Source organism: Podarcis raffonei, chromosome 2, assembly GCF_027172205.1.
Source record: "Podarcis raffonei isolate rPodRaf1 chromosome 2, rPodRaf1.pri, whole genome shotgun sequence".
Classification (NCBI taxonomy): domain Eukaryota; kingdom Metazoa; phylum Chordata; class Lepidosauria; order Squamata; family Lacertidae; genus Podarcis; species Podarcis raffonei.
Window position 1 is genome coordinate 117,874,117 of NC_070603.1, and position 15,235 is coordinate 117,889,351.

The 15,235-nt window shown below is 46.0% G+C and overlaps 1 protein-coding gene across 3 annotated transcripts in view; it reads left to right on the plus strand.

Annotated features, from left to right (window-relative positions):
• Positions 1-15,235, plus strand: part of LOC128409199 (adhesion G-protein coupled receptor G4-like) — a 41,410-nt gene that overhangs the window by 15,132 nt on the left and 11,043 nt on the right. For 2 of the 3 annotated variants that reach the window (XM_053379441.1, XM_053379444.1), the window contains exons 9-14: positions 1,337-1,469; positions 3,851-3,969; positions 7,544-7,754; positions 11,151-11,316; positions 11,574-11,723; positions 13,656-13,769. In XM_053379441.1, coding sequence (XP_053235416.1) covers positions 1,337-1,469; positions 3,851-3,969; positions 7,544-7,754; positions 11,151-11,316; positions 11,574-11,723; positions 13,656-13,769 — 893 coding nt within the window. The remainder of the gene's footprint in view (positions 1-1,336; positions 1,470-3,850; positions 3,970-7,543; positions 7,755-11,150; positions 11,317-11,573; positions 11,724-13,655; positions 13,770-15,235) is intronic. The other variant, XM_053379443.1, reaches the window with a different exon arrangement.

Sequence of the window (15,235 nt, forward strand, 5' to 3'; positions counted from 1 at the left end):
AGGCTGAAAGATGGTGAACAGCGCAAGATGACGCAGTGAGCTTTGTGGCTGGGAGGGGATTTGAACCCGGCTGTCTGTGGCCTCAAGGCTCAGTTGAACAGAGGTCAGGTGAGTGGTGCAGCCCTGCCACAACATCTGTTGCTGTGAGCATGCCAGTTTCTGCACGCCGCTGGCTCTCTCTCCAATAAAGGAATTGCTGGGTTGCAATTTTGCACTTTGTGCCCTCAAAGGAAAAGGGAAACGCAAATTTCATTGTGGTGGGTGTGAGCGGAGCCCCGGCCAATATAAATCTCTGTGTGTGAAGAGATCACTTTACCATCTCCTGGTAAATTAACTGTTGTATATATACAGTGGTACCTTGGTTCTCAAATGCCTTGGTACTCAAACGCCTCAGTTCTCAAACACTGAAAACCTGGAAGTAAGTGTTCCGTTTCTCGAAGGTTTTTGGGAAGCCGAATGTCCGATGCAGCTATCAGCTATTGTTTCTGGGGCGCCTGCACCAATCAGAAGCCACACCTAGGTTTTCAAACATTTCGGAAGTCAAACGGACTTCCGGAAGGGTTTAAGTTTGGCGCTTTTGTTTTTGCTATTTATTTTGCATTTTTGTTTTTGAGGCTTTTTTAGTTAATTTGTTTTTGTGACTGTGTGGAACCCTGTTCAGCTACTGACTATTTGATTGTGTGACTGTGGAAATGGATAAAAGCCCCCCATCCAAAGAATGGCTATCGTCAGTGCAATTAAGAAAAAATAACAATTTTAATTTTTATCATCTACAATGCTGTCTTATTTATTTTATAGTACAGTACATTGATGATTGCTTTCATTTTGTGGATGGGTGGTCTTGTTAGATAGTAAGCTTCATGTTAAATCGCTGTTTTAGGGGTTGTTTTTAAAAGTCTGGAACGGATTAATCCGTTTTGCATTACTTTCTATGGGAAAGTGTGCCTTGGTTTTGGAATGCTATGGTTTTGGAACAGACTTCCGGAACAGATTAAGTTTGAGAACCAAGGTACCACTATATATGAAGAGATCTCTTTACCATCGCCTGGTAAATTCACTGCTGTATATATACAATTCAATAGCAGTATACTGTGGATGTGATGGCAGTTTTAGAAGGGAGTTAAGACAAATGCATGCAGGGCTGGACTAACTGCTATCAGCCATGACAGCTAGAATCTCCACTTTTAGAAGCCGGCTCCCACTGATTATTCGTTTGCTGGGCAGCAAAACAGGGGGAAGGGCTCTTGCCTTCATGCTCTGGAGGTTGTTGGGGGAAAGAATGCTGGATTGGCTGGGTCCAGTGGAATTGGCTCTCATTGTCTGCTCTTGCTCCAAGACCCAAAGACGTGCTCTCAGCACACACCACCATCCAACTACAAGGGGACCTACGAGTGGCCAAAGACAGCTCCTGCCACTGTGGCATCTCAGCCCTGCAAGATGAACAGAGACCAATTTGCTACCAGAGCATGGTGAGTTGTGGGTCCTTCTCCTTCCTCAGCCTCAACACATTTCACCTGTATGAATGCATTTATACCCCACCTTTCTGTGAAGGTTCATAAGGCAGTTTACATTAAAGCAACAGCGCTTTCAAGGCCTTTTACAAGACAAGATTAAAAAAAAATTTTTTTAATTAAGTTTTCCATTTTAACAATCCAATAAAAGCCACATTAAAAAATTCCAAATTATAAAATAATTGAACAATCCAAATTTTATACCAAATTATAAGTCTTTGGTTGACTTCCCATGCTCTGAGGTTCGGGGAGCAATGATCTCACTCACAATTTTGCTGCTTCTCTTAATTAGTCCAGGTAGTTCCAATAAGACATTCCGATATTGATCCTTCATTTGTTTTTAACAGCCTCTGAGTTCGTCTAGCAGGCGGATTAGACCAATATAGTATGATTCTGTGTGGGAAAAAATCCTTCATGTTTATTTTCTTTGTTTACCTCTTTCTACTCCAACAATCTGTCCGTGGCAATTCACTTTCACTTCTCACTCCTGTAAATTCCACTGTAACACATCCCAAGCTGGAGGAAATCTGGCTTTCCGCTATTTGTACCAGGCATATACCGTATTTTTCCGCGTATAAGACTAGGCTTTTTCCCTAAAATATAATGTCTTCCCCCCATTTTCTTAAATCTGAGTCCCCCAAAATAGTCTTATACTTGGGGGCGTCTTATAGATGGAAAAATACGGTATCCAAACTTCTTTGTTTTATCTCCTTCCAAGACAAATAAGCCTGTACTTTAGCTAGAAACCATAATTTCCATTGTCTATTCTTTTATTGATCCGTTAAAAGTAATTGCAAAATTCATAAACCAATTCCACACAGTTAATTCTGTAGTTAAACCTTAATCATAACAATAATGAAGTAATCTTTCTTTCAGGCAGTCAGTCCTTCCAGGGAGATTTGCCAAGTAAGATAGCAAATGGAAAATATAACAAAAGGAAATAATGGAGGAGGCTTACCCCACTTCCGTTCCGACATACCAGTCCCATGATGATGATAATCCTTCTTCCACTCGAATCCTTTGGTACCCCAATGGCTGAATCAGTTAGCAGAATTCTTTATCTCCCCTCGCTCAGAGCATGCCCGTTAATTAAGTCCAAATTTCATCTTAAAAAGCAAGTGTTTGTTGCTCATGGCGACAGCTTTGGAGAGTTGCCAAAGAAATGCATGGTGCTTTACACCCACCCACCCCAGCCCCCTCATTCCTTCCAGACTGGGAGCAAGTGTTGGGCGATCTGTGGGTGGAGCTGCCCCCCCGACCCTGGGGGGTTTGGGAGGGTGATTACTCCCATCTCATCCTCAAAAGATTCCGTGTGAGACAGCTCTGATGCAATGGGCAGCCGTTCGCCATGGCCGCCAAACAGGAAGACAAGATTAAATGCATAGACTCATTGGAGTTGGAGTTATCCAGTCCAACCCTTTGCAGTGCAGGAATCACAGCTAAACAATGCCTGACAGGTGGCCATCCAATCTCGGCTTAGTAACCTCCAATGAAGGATGGTCTACCATGTTCTGAGGTTCTCCCTTCCACTGTTGAACGGCTCTTAACTGTCAGAAAGGTCTTCCTAATGTCGAGTTGGAATCTCCTTTCTTGTAACTCAAAGCCATTGGTTTGTGCCCTACTCTCCAGAACAGAAGAAAAGCTTGCTCCCTCTTCCATGGGTAGGTCCCTGAGATATTTTAAGATGGCTTTCATCATGCTTCTATGCGACGCACCTCTGTGCTCTCTGAAGCCTGCGACTGCTGTCCTTGTTCCCCAGGCCCAGAATGATACAGCACGGTTCCTGACAGTCCTGCTTAAATAATAATAATAATAATAATAATAATAATAATAATAATAATTTATTATTTATACCCCGACCATCTGGCTGGGTCTCCCCAGCCACCCTGGGCAGCTTCCAACAAAGTAATAAAATACAGTGGTCTGTTCAACATTAAAAGCTTCCCTAAACAGGGCTGCCTTCAGATGTCTTCTAAAAGTCTGATAGTTGTTCTTCTCTTTGACATCTGGTGGGAGGGTGTTCCACAGGGGGGGTGCCACTACCAAGAAGGCCCTCTGCCTGGTTCCCTGTAACTTGGCTTCTCGCAGTGAGGGAACCGCCAGAAGGCCCTCAGCGCTGGACCTCAGTGTCTGGGCAGAACGATGGGGGTGGAGACGCTCCTTCAGGTGTACTGGACTGAGGCTGTTTAGGGCTTTAAAGGTCAGCACCAACACTTTGAATTGTGCTTGGAAACGTACTGGGAGCCAATGTAGGTCTTGCAAGACCGGTGTTATGTGGTCTTGGTAATGCATGCTCTTAATTTCTCTTGGTTTCTCTTTCTCTCCTTTACATTTTGAAGTGTGATTAATATCAACACGGGAAATGCTTATTGGAGGAGACAAAACCTGACTGTGTGCCAGCTGGTGCAAACGCTACCTAATACTATCATGGAACTGAAAAACATGACCATCACAGTGGGTAAGTGGGTTTTCTTTGCTTGACATGCAATCATAGAAGTGTAGAGTTGGAAAGGACCCCCAAGAGTAATCCAGTCCAACCTGCTGCAATGCAGGAACCTCAACTAGATTAAATATGGCAGATGACCATCCAACCACTGCTTAAAAACCTCCAAGGAAGGAATGTCCACCACCACCTGGGAGAGACCATTCCGCTGTTGAACACCTCTTACTGTCAGAAAGTTCTTCCTGATGTTTAGTTGGAATTTCCTCCTTTTTTTGTAACTGGAAAAATTGGGATACGGGTCCTACTCTGCGGAGCAGGATAAAACAAGCTTGCTCCATCTTCCATGGGACAGCCCTTTAGATATTTGAAGATGGCTATCATCAGGCTTTTGTTGGGAAATCTGAATACGTGCAGCTACTCACACAGAGTCAATTAAGGTTTGGCAGACAGCCAGAAGGCAATCTGAAGGAGTAAGCCTGCCTGGTGAAAACAGAGGCATGGAGACAGCTCCCTGATTGAATCATAGAATCATAGAGTTGGAAGAGACCACAAGGGCCATCAAGTCCAACCCCCTGCCAAGCAGGAAACACCATCAGAGCACTCCTGACATATGGTTGTCAAGCCTCTGCTTAAAGACCTCCAAAGAAGGAGACTCCACCACACTCCTTGGCAGAAAATTCCACTGTCGAACAGCTGTTACTGTCAGGAAGTTCTTCCTAATGTTTAGGTGGAATCTTCTTTCTTGTAGTTTGGATCCATTGCTCCGTGTCCGCTTCTCTGGAGCAGCAGAAAACAACCTTTCTCCCTCCTCTATGTGACATCCTTTTATATATTTGAACATGGCTATCATATCACCCCTTAACCTCCTCTTCTCCAGGCTAAACATGCCCAGCTCCCTTAGCCGTTCCTCATAAGGCATCGTTTCCAGGCCTTTGACCATTTTGGTTGCCCTCCTCTGGACACGTTCCAGTTTGTCAGTGTCCTTCTTGGTCAAGCTCTCTCTGAGGAGTGATAATTAATGGCCTACTAACTGGAATGTGTTAGTTCAGAGTTCAGTGTTCAGAGTTCTGTGTGTCAGTGTAGGAGTTGTGAGTTGTGTATGAGAGAGCTAGCAAAAGATCCGTGTTCTGTTCCTGTAAATAGTCCACTGTATATAATAAACACCTAACTACAAGTTCCTGGTTCCTGCTTCGTCTATCCTGTCTGCAGCCATGTCGCCAATTGCTTCCGTGGATTCTTCCTTTACCCTGCTAGGTCTCGCTAAGGTCCTGCAACTAGTCAGAAAGTTGCGAAACACCAATAGGTTTTGCCAATAGCTTTGGTTCTGGGGGTGCTCAAAGGTACACAGTACCGACACCTTTTTGTCTTTAGAAGAAAAGCACTGGTTAAATGTGTGGCACTTACTGTAGCAGCTTCATGGTGAGTACCATGGAGAAAAGCACTGGCTATCATATGTCCTCTCTGTATCCTCTTATCCATGATGTCATGAGGTTATTGTTTGTCCGTTCCTTCAAACACCAGGGACAGGGGACCTGTAGACCTCCAGGTGTTGCTTGGCTGCAGTTCTAGCAGCCCACGTAACCAATGGTCAGGGGTTTCCAGGACATATAAGAGAAAGTCCTCTTTCATGCAGCACATGGAGTTTGTTGAAGCAAGAGGCAGCGATAGCCACCAATTTGGATGGCTTTAAAAGAGGATTGAAGGAATTCATGGAGGAGGAGAGGGCTATCGATGGCCACTAGCCATGACAGCTCTGCCCTGCTTTCACAGTCAGAGGCAGCAATGCTTCTGAATGTCAGTTTCTGGAAAACTCAAGGGAGGAGAGGGATCTTGTGCTCAGAGTCAGCAGGCTCCTCTTATGCTGGTTCTCCCGGGAGGCTTTTGTTGCGTTCCAAAAGCAAGGAAGGATTGGACTCTGATTAATAGAATACACACGAGGCTTGGCCAGCAAGACTCTGGGAGGAAGTGCGAATAATAATCTGCCACGCCCTGGCCCAGGTCCCTTTATTAACAAAAGAACTTTTAACACAGTGCTTGTAAGAACCAATCAGATGTCCTCTGAGCATTTCAAAAACATCCCCATGTGGGACGAAGTCAGATCAGAGAAATCCTTGTAACTACAAAGAAACGATTTCCTACTTGAGCATGCATAAAGGTAAAGGTAAAGGGACCCCTGACCATTAGGTCCAGTCGTGACTGACTCTGGGTTGCGGCGCTCATCTCGCTTTATTGGCCGAGGGAGCTGGCGTACAGCTTCCGGGTCATGTGGCCAGCATGACTAAGCCACTTCTGGCGAATCAGGGCAGCGCACGGAAACGCCGTTTACCTTCCCGCCGGAGTGGTACCTATTTATCTACTTGCACTTTGACGTGCTTTCGAACTGCTAGGTTGGCAGGAGCAGGGACCGAGCAACAGGAGCTCACCCTGTCACGGGGATTCAAACCGCCGACCTTCTGATCGGCAAGCCCTAGACTCTCTGGTTTAACCCACAGCGGCACCCGCGTCCTTGAGCATGCATACATAGGAGTAAATAAAATAGGAATCAAGGAGGGATGCTTTTAGCAGACCCCGGAGGTCATAAACAGCAGTAAACAGGAGAGGGAGGATGGCATGGAAAGATAGGCATCTTTATCATCTCCTTGTGAACTCTCTTCCTGGCCCTAAGATTAACAAAACCAAGAGAAGCTAAATCAAAGCTACCTAATATCTTTATGCCTGGTGAAGCAACTGGCAACTGGTCTGTGTACGTGACTTGTCAAGCAAGAGAAATAGGACAGAGATGCAGAGGCGTCGATTGATCAGAAATCATATCAAATGGCTCAAGCCCAGTCAACGCAATGCTTTCATTTCTGACGCAAATGGCTTGCTCCATATTTTTTAAATTCCTCATAGCAATCCCACCTGAACACTACAGCTTTCAACTTTGCTAGGAATCTGAACTTGTGCTTACTTCATGAGCGCGGCTCTCTGGGGGTGGGGTGAACAACTGGTCCACGTTCTTGGGTGCCCTGCCTGTGGCCAAGCTCACACAAGGTTTGGGGGATGGAAATCCAGCAAGGAGCCTTGGGATAATGGTGAGACCCATAAAATTTGGCCAGGAGTTGCCTCACCTGTACAAGGTCAGGAGCCACAGACCAGAGAACAAGGTCTTTCAGGTCCCTGGGCAAGGCAACTTGTTCAGACAGGTTTCTAGATCCTTATAAACCTATATCCTTCATTGACTACCATTCCCAGGTCTGCCTCCTTCGAGAGAAAGAAAGGCATGTTCGTCCCCATACCAATACAGTAGTACCTTGGGTTACATACGCTTCAGGTTACAGACTCCGCTAACCCAGAAATAGTACCTCGGGTTAAGAACTTTGCTTCAGGATGAGAACAGAAATTGTGCAGTGGCGGCGCGGCGGCAGCAGGAGGCCCCATTAGCTAAAGTGGTGCTTCAGGTTAAGAACAGTTTCAGGTTAAGAACGAACCTCCAGAACGGATTAAGTACTTAACCCGAGGTACCACTGTACCAATACCAAGTAGCCTCCTGGTGATGCCTTCATTCGTGAGGAAGAAAAACCTACTTGCATTTTTTTTTCTGTTGCAGAAAACGCTGAGGAAGTGGCAGATCTCATTTTGATTCTGCTGAATTCTTCTAAGCTGAGTAAGGAAAAAATCGAGGTCCTTGTGAGCAAGCTCACTGAAATTGCCAACTGTGAGGAGATCAGCGAGGCGCTGGCGAGGAAAGCATTACAAATAATAGATATCATTCTGACACAGGCTACCAACGCTCAGGGCTTGCAAGGACAGATCAACAGGTAAGGGGTCTTGCCAGAGAATCCGTTGCTACCCACACAGGAATCATAGAATCATAGAGTTGGAAGAGACCACAAGGGCCATCGAGTCCAACCCCCTGCCAAGCAGGAAACACCATCAGAGCACTCCTGACATATGGTTGTCAAGCCTCTGCTTAAAGACCTCCAAAGAAGGAGACTTCACCACACTCCTTGGCAGCAAATTCCACTGTCGAACAGCTCTTACTGTCAGGAAGTTCTTCCTAATGTTTAGGTGGAATCTTCTTTCTTGTAGTTTGGATCCATTGCTCCATGTCCGCTTCTCTGGAGCAGCAGAAAGAAGGATCCTTGTGTGACTTTAAAGTGTGACTAGGACAGCCTAGGAGAGCCAGTGTGGTGTAGTGTTTAAGAGCGGTAGTCTCGTAATCTGGGGAACCGGGTTCGCGTCTCCGCTCCTCCACATGCAGCTGCTGGGTGACCTTGGGCCAGTCACACTTCTTTGAAGTCTCTCAGCCCCACTCACCTCACAGAGTGTTTGTTGTGGGGGAGGAAGGAAAGGAGAATGTTAGCCGCTTTGAGACTCCTTAAAAGGGAGTGAAAGGCGGGATATCAAATCCAAACTCTTTGCCCAGCTGCTTATTCTCCAGGGTTTTTTGTGCTTCCGTTCCCATTTGCCTCTGACGCCTATCGGCCCCCACATTATACAGCCATGCTGGCTGATGGGAGTTGTAGTTCACAAACATTTAGAGGGGACAAGCTTTGCAAAGCCTGGCTAGGGGATTTAATACTCCCTTGTATTAACCCCTTCCCCCCAAACCCAACATTCATAAAGGAAACTTTGTCAGGGAAGGGCTAGTGTAGGAGGGCCCTCCTTCATGGCATGCAGTCTACATGGAGGGAGTCTGGATCTCACAGCATGGTCCTTTCAAGAGGAACTTGTTCCCCACAGCAGTCAAAAGCATCTCTCCCAGCCAGCCTTCAGCCAGCCTGCCCAAGATGGATCTCTCTCTTGGTTTTCTCCTTCTTCTTCCCAGCACACCTAGCTAAAGACTCTCTTTTCCTGTCACTTCACACCCAGTTACCCTGGCAACCTTCTTTCTCCCAGGCCCAAGATCCTCTTAGAAGGGCCATCAGCATTTTTTGTCACGTTAATGTCTCTAATTCCAGGTGAGGCCCTGGCTTTGAAAGGAAGCTTAGCCTGTACTTTTCCACTGGCCTCCAATCTTCCCTTCACTACTCAAAAATAATCAAAATCCATTTGTTGTTGTTTAGTCGTTTAGTCGTGTCCGACTCTTCGTGACCCCATGGACCAGGCCCTCCTGTCTTCCACTGTCTCCCGCAGTTTGGTCAAACTCATGCTGGTAGCTTCGAGAACACTGTCCAACCATCTCGTCCTCTGTCGTCCCCTTCTCCTTGTGCCCTCCCTCTTTCCCAACATCAGGTTCTCTTCCAGGGAGTCTTCTCTTCTCATGAGGTGGCCAAAGTATTGGAGCCTCAGCTTCACTATCTGTCCTTCCAGTGAGCATTCAGGGCTGATTTCCTTAAGAATGGATGCGTTTGATCTTCTTGCAGTCCATGGGACTCTCAAGAGTCTCCTCCAGCACCATAATTCAAAAGCATCAATTCTTCGGCGACCAGCCTTCTTTATGGTCCAGCTCTCACTTCCATACATCACTACTGGGAAAACCATAGCTTTAACATCAAAATCTATACCATTTATTAATTTCTAGGGTTAGGGGGGTTCCCCCCCAAATCTATAACAATATAGTGGGCACAACAGAAACCTGTTGGAATGGAGAGAACCAGTGGGACTCTGTTATCTCTGGATGCTAACTTTTTAAGAAGAACAGAGAAGGATGTGCCGGAAGTGGTGTCACCCTGTATGTTAAAGACAGATTGAATCCTGCAAGCTAGGAATCCCCAACGGGGCGAAATCCTCCACAGAATCATGGCGGGTGGTGAAACTAGGCCCCAAGAGCAGTGGAAGCGCTATCATCCCCCCTGGTGAAAATGCTCAGAATGGGGGAGGCAATTGAATCAAAATGCTGCAACTCATTTAAAGCTTGCTGAGTGTGGACCAAATCAATTTTGGCAGCCAGATTCACTCCAAGGGCTGCTGGTTCAACCCTGGACCTAAACCAATCTCGTGGTAGGGGGATGAGTTTGGGATATGGAGGCGGTGCCCAAAATTGTCAGGGTCTTTGAAATGCAATGTGGGATCCTCAGCCTCTCATTTTTTAACACGTGGGAATCAAACGTTATGTTGTGGGGCTGAAAATAGACTATAGATTTGCCAAATGAAAAGTGCTGGGCTGTGTCGTGATTCTCCCCACAGCGTTCCCCCTCCTACTGTAGCCTCCCAAGCTGTAGTGATCTGAGTAGCAGCTTTCACACAGCACCTTTTCTCTAGTTAAATTAGGCTGTTTCTTCACATCAGGGTCATAGGCAGGATAGACAGATTCCTAGGGTAGCGGAATCCCAGGGATCCAGACATGGGGCATGTGGGCTGCTCTAGCCCCTCCCCTTCACCCTTAGGACAACTAGATCCAAGATGCATGCAAGAGCGTGCAAGCGCTTACTAGGAAAGTAGTTTGCAATTGCTACAAGCTGAATTGAAAAATCTGAAGGCTGCTTCCAAACCAGGACCAAACAAGTTTCTTTTTTTTCTTCCTTTTTTTGTTTCTCACTTCAGCACCTTTTTGGATAGCAGATGGTGTGAAAAACTGTGAAACTGGAGGCAGGCTTCCTAATGCTACGAGGAGGCATGATTTGCTCCTGTCCTCCATTTGCCCACTTAATTCAGTGAGAGCGTCAGAAGAGACTGGCTGCTGGAACAGGCAATGGCCCATCGAGTCCAGCAGCCTATTCTCACAGTGGTAGTAATAATAAATAAATAATAAATAATAAATGTATACATACATGCATGCATACATACAGGTAAAGGGGGAAGGGACCCCTGACCATTAGGTCCAGTCGTGGCCGACTCTGGGGTTGCGGCGCTCATCTCGCTTTATTGGCCGAGGGAGCCGGCGTACAGCTTCCGGGTCATGTGGCCAGCATGACTAAGCCGCTTCTGGCGAACCAGAGCAGCGCACGGAAATGCCATAACCTTCCCGCCGGAGCAGTACCTATTTATCTACTTGCACTTTGTGGTTTCGAACTGCTAGGTTGGCAGGAGCAGGGACCGAGCAACGGGAGCTCACCCCATCGTCGCGGGGATTCGAAACGCCAACCTTCTGATCGGCAAGTCCTAGGCTATGTGGTTTAACCCACAGCACCACCCGCGTCCCACGTATGTTGGTGTAGTAAGGACCAAATAGAATAATACATGGGTCGATAATGAGAGAGAAGGGGATCCCACCGTCTAGTTGTGAGAGCCATAAAACAAAGCTCACTTGTTTTGTTCCCTTTGTTCTTTAGCATTTTAAAGGTACTGGAACAAATAGGTTTCAAGCTGAACTTCAGTGGGAAAAGTGAGTCCATCGTTCTCCCAAGGCTGGCTTTGGCTCTCATGCGCCCAGATCCCATGAATTTCAAGGGAGTTGCTTTTGGGGTCATATCCTATGACTCTGCAATGGATCCACAGGTAAGAGGCCCTTCTTTTGACTCTGTCCTTCTGCCCCACGACCAGTTCCTGCAGGTCCAGAGGGCTGCTAAGTCAAAGTCTCCCATTCTTCCACTGAAAAATGAGGGGGAAATAGGCTTTGCTCTCTGGACTGTGGCTTAGATGTACATAGCGGACTTGGAAAGGCACACAGGTGTGAGGAGGAGGATGATATGTGACCATCTGTAGTTTTGTCTGGAGGTGACTCTAGCCCCCCAAACATTTTCTCTTCCACGCAGATTGATATCCGCCAGGCACCCTTTGAAACGGCCCTGGCATCCATATTTTTGCCAGAACTGCTGAAGGATTACTTGGAGGCCCAGTCCTTTGAGCCAGAAGATCACACAAAGATCCAGTTTTCTTTCTTCGGAACAACTTCGCCGTTTCAGGTAAAAATGGCCACCGCTGAATGGCAGAGGCAGATCAGGAAGCAAATGGCAAGAGGAAGCTCCAGAATCCCTCTCACACACTTTTCTTTCTTTTTTTAAAGTAAATTTTATTAGTATTTTCCACACAACAACAACAACAACACGAAAAATATCAAAAAATAACAATATACAAAACACAAAAACCAGCATCCAAAAATACAAATCCATATCTTACAAGTTAATAATATAAACACTAAAAAGAAAAACAAACATTGACTTCCACCAATCCCACAGCACTTCCTTTACCTCTCATTGTATCTTCCTGTTTTCTTGTTTTCCTTATCATCTCTATCCTAGCATCTAGATATAAATCCCTCTTTCTTATCCTTTCACTTCACAAGGTTATTCCAGACTCAGCCGGATTTCTGTCCTCAAACCTTGATTTTTAAGGTATTCATTTAGGCACTCCCATTCCTTTTTCACTTCACTTTTTGTCTTATTATATCTGTCAATTTGGCTAATTCTAAATATTCTCACACATTTCAGTTGGCCTTCAGCATAGTCTTTTGACTGCCCTTCCTTCCTTCCTTCCTTCCTTCCTTCCGATTTTCCACATAGGTGTTGGGATACTGCCAGGGAGATAAAGTCCATCTGAGCCCCAAGCTCGGTGCCGGACGATCCATCGACCTCCCGTAGTCAGGCAATATCAGCAATCAGCGGCACGAAGCCTCAAGAAAAGATAGCCACATTCTTGAACTTGTGCACACTCTTTCAGCAGAATTCACACAGCAAAAGTTGCACAGCAGGAAAGCATATTTACAGTTTATTCAGCGTTGGTCAGAACAAAAGAAGACATGACCGTCTGCTCCGACTGCTCAGGCAAACAGCAGAAAACGAAAGGAACAGACAACAGAAACATCCTGTGAGACAGGAAATGCGCAGGCTGTTATACAAACATCCTGCTCCCTTTTAAGGTGGAACGGAAATATCCTAACAATAGGTTCACAAGGCAGTGTACACAGTTCTTAAAATCCCTAAACAGATCCAAAACAGGCATATCAACAATCAGACAATCTCAGTTTCCACATGCCTTATTTCTGTCAAAGAGGCTGGGGAGGAAGATAGAGCACGTCTCTCAAGGTTGCCCCAGAGGCCACCACAGGCTACTGACAGGTAGCCTTCTCACCTCATGAGAGGATGGTGCCTGGAGAAAGGGCTTTGCTGGCAGATTTTAACAGCTTTTGCTGGTGGGGTACATGCAGAAGATATTTGGGAGTCCAGACCATGAATGTCTTTGAAGACAGATTGAATTGGGCCGAGGAACCATCTGCTAACAGTTGCAGTTTAACAGCACTCCTTATAATGGCTAATTTGGGTGACGAGGCCCACCAGAATTGTAGCTCAAGTAAGGACAAGAAGCAAGTAGCACCAAAAATCTTAAAAGGGGGTGAAAAATTCTTCCAAATCAGTCCAGCAAGGAGTAAGCATGCTCAGTAACTGCAGAATGTAGAGTGATAGTTGGGGGGGGGGGACGAAAAAAACTTTGCATTTTATATTTAAAAATAATGCTTTATTTGCTTTCTATATTTAAAAATAATAAGAGTTTAAGAAACAAAGAATTGATCATCTTTTTGATGGCAGTGGTTGTTTAATTATAGCCAAATATTGGAAGATGTTTGGATGTAGACTTATTAGAAATTTGGTGGGTACAGTTTCTTGTTGTTCTTTCCCAAAATTAATAAAAAACAATTTAAAAGAAAAAGAGGAGGTGGGTGGGAGAGGAAGAGCTGGTAGGGTTGACAGTTAATTCAGATATTTTGCAAATTGCTCATTCAACTGAAAATGTATAAGAGAAAAAGAGGGGTTTTGTTTTGTTTTGTTTTTTGTTTTGTTTTGTTTTGTTTACTAATGGTTGCCTCCCAAGCTATGAAACTTTGCGCCTGTCTGTTACAGGAAAAGAATAAAAAACTGATCACCTATGTTGTGGGCGCCAGTGTTGAAAATGTGGTTGTTCAAAACCTCTCGGAGCCAGTGAATATAATTCTGCAACATATAAACTCAACGACGGTATAGTATCCTGTTGTCTCCAGTTCCATAAGTGTTGGTTCTGCAGCATTAGAGCGCATTGATTGCTGGCAAATAGAGATGCTTTGCTTTGATTTGGGGATGATGCTAAAGGGCAGCTGTTGGAATTCAAGAACGCAGGAAGCTGCCTGAACACGGAGCCAGACCAGTGGTGCATCTAATTCCATATTGTTTACACTGACTGGCAGCAGCAGCTCTCCAGGGCGTGCGTTGCTTGCCACGCACCCCCCGGACACGCGCCACACACCCCGATGTACGCTGCTCCCGCTGCCCGAGCAGTTAGCTTCGCCACTGCGCTCTGCTGCTCACCTGCGGCCCTTCCCAACTTCTGGAAGCAAAACACCTCCTAAGCCAGTAGTGGGGAACCTTTTAGAGACCGAGTGCCCAAACTGCAACCCAAACCCACTTATTTATCGCAAAGTGCCAACACGGCCATTTAATATGGGATGATAACGATTGTCTGCATGCGCACATACAAACAAATAAATAAACACAGCCAGATGGGCGGGGTATAAATATATGATGATGATGATGTTTTGCTGTTTGATGAGAGTTTGCCTAAGAACCCCATGATGAAGGAAAGGCAGGCTATTGGTGTATGTAGGGGCAGCTATTATGGTGCCCTTCAGATGTTTTTTTTCAGGGGTCCCTCATCACGGCCTTCTTACATTGTGCCCCCCACACCTCGTTACCGGCCTGAAGGGCTTCCTAAACCTCTTTCCCACCCCCCAAAAAACAAATGTCAAAGCAATAGACCCTAAAACGGGTCGAAATAAAGGGGTCGGGCTCTGTCTAGTCCTGGGCCACAGATATTTCCGGGTGGGGGTGAAAGGGATAAAGGGAGGGGAAGAGAGAAATCCTGTCTTCTCCTCAGGCCGCTGCCCACTGCCCCACTCGCATCTTCCGTCCTCCCTGCCCCACCGGCGTCCGGCCATGACTGCCCCCTTCAGATGTTGCTGGACTCCCAGCCCCACCAGCATGGCCAATAGGCAGAGATCAGAAGTGTTATAATTCAGTAGCATCTGCAGAGTACCATGTTGGCTACCCCTATATGAAAGAATAGTATCAGCTGAAAGAAGGTACATGTCAGGCTACACAGGTCACCTAGAGAAGGAAAAGCACAGGGCCAGGTGGTTTCGCCTTCCCAACCCGTTATTCAGCTCTAAATCAGGATAAACATCACTCCACAGAGAACCCACTTGACTTTGCTGTGATCCAGAGGGAAAGAACAGGTTCCCCCCTGGGGAAAGTGGTGGGTCAAGCAGATGAGCCCTAAGTCAACCCTAAATCATAAAGAGATGGAATCATTGTTCGCTCAACCATTTTAGCCAAAACTGTTGGTCTGTAATTTCCAAAATCACCAAGCTGAGAGGAGGCTTCTTCAGTAAAGGTGTAACTGCTGCCCCTCTCGAAACAGATTTCTTGCAATGTTCTTCTTGCGGAGAAGC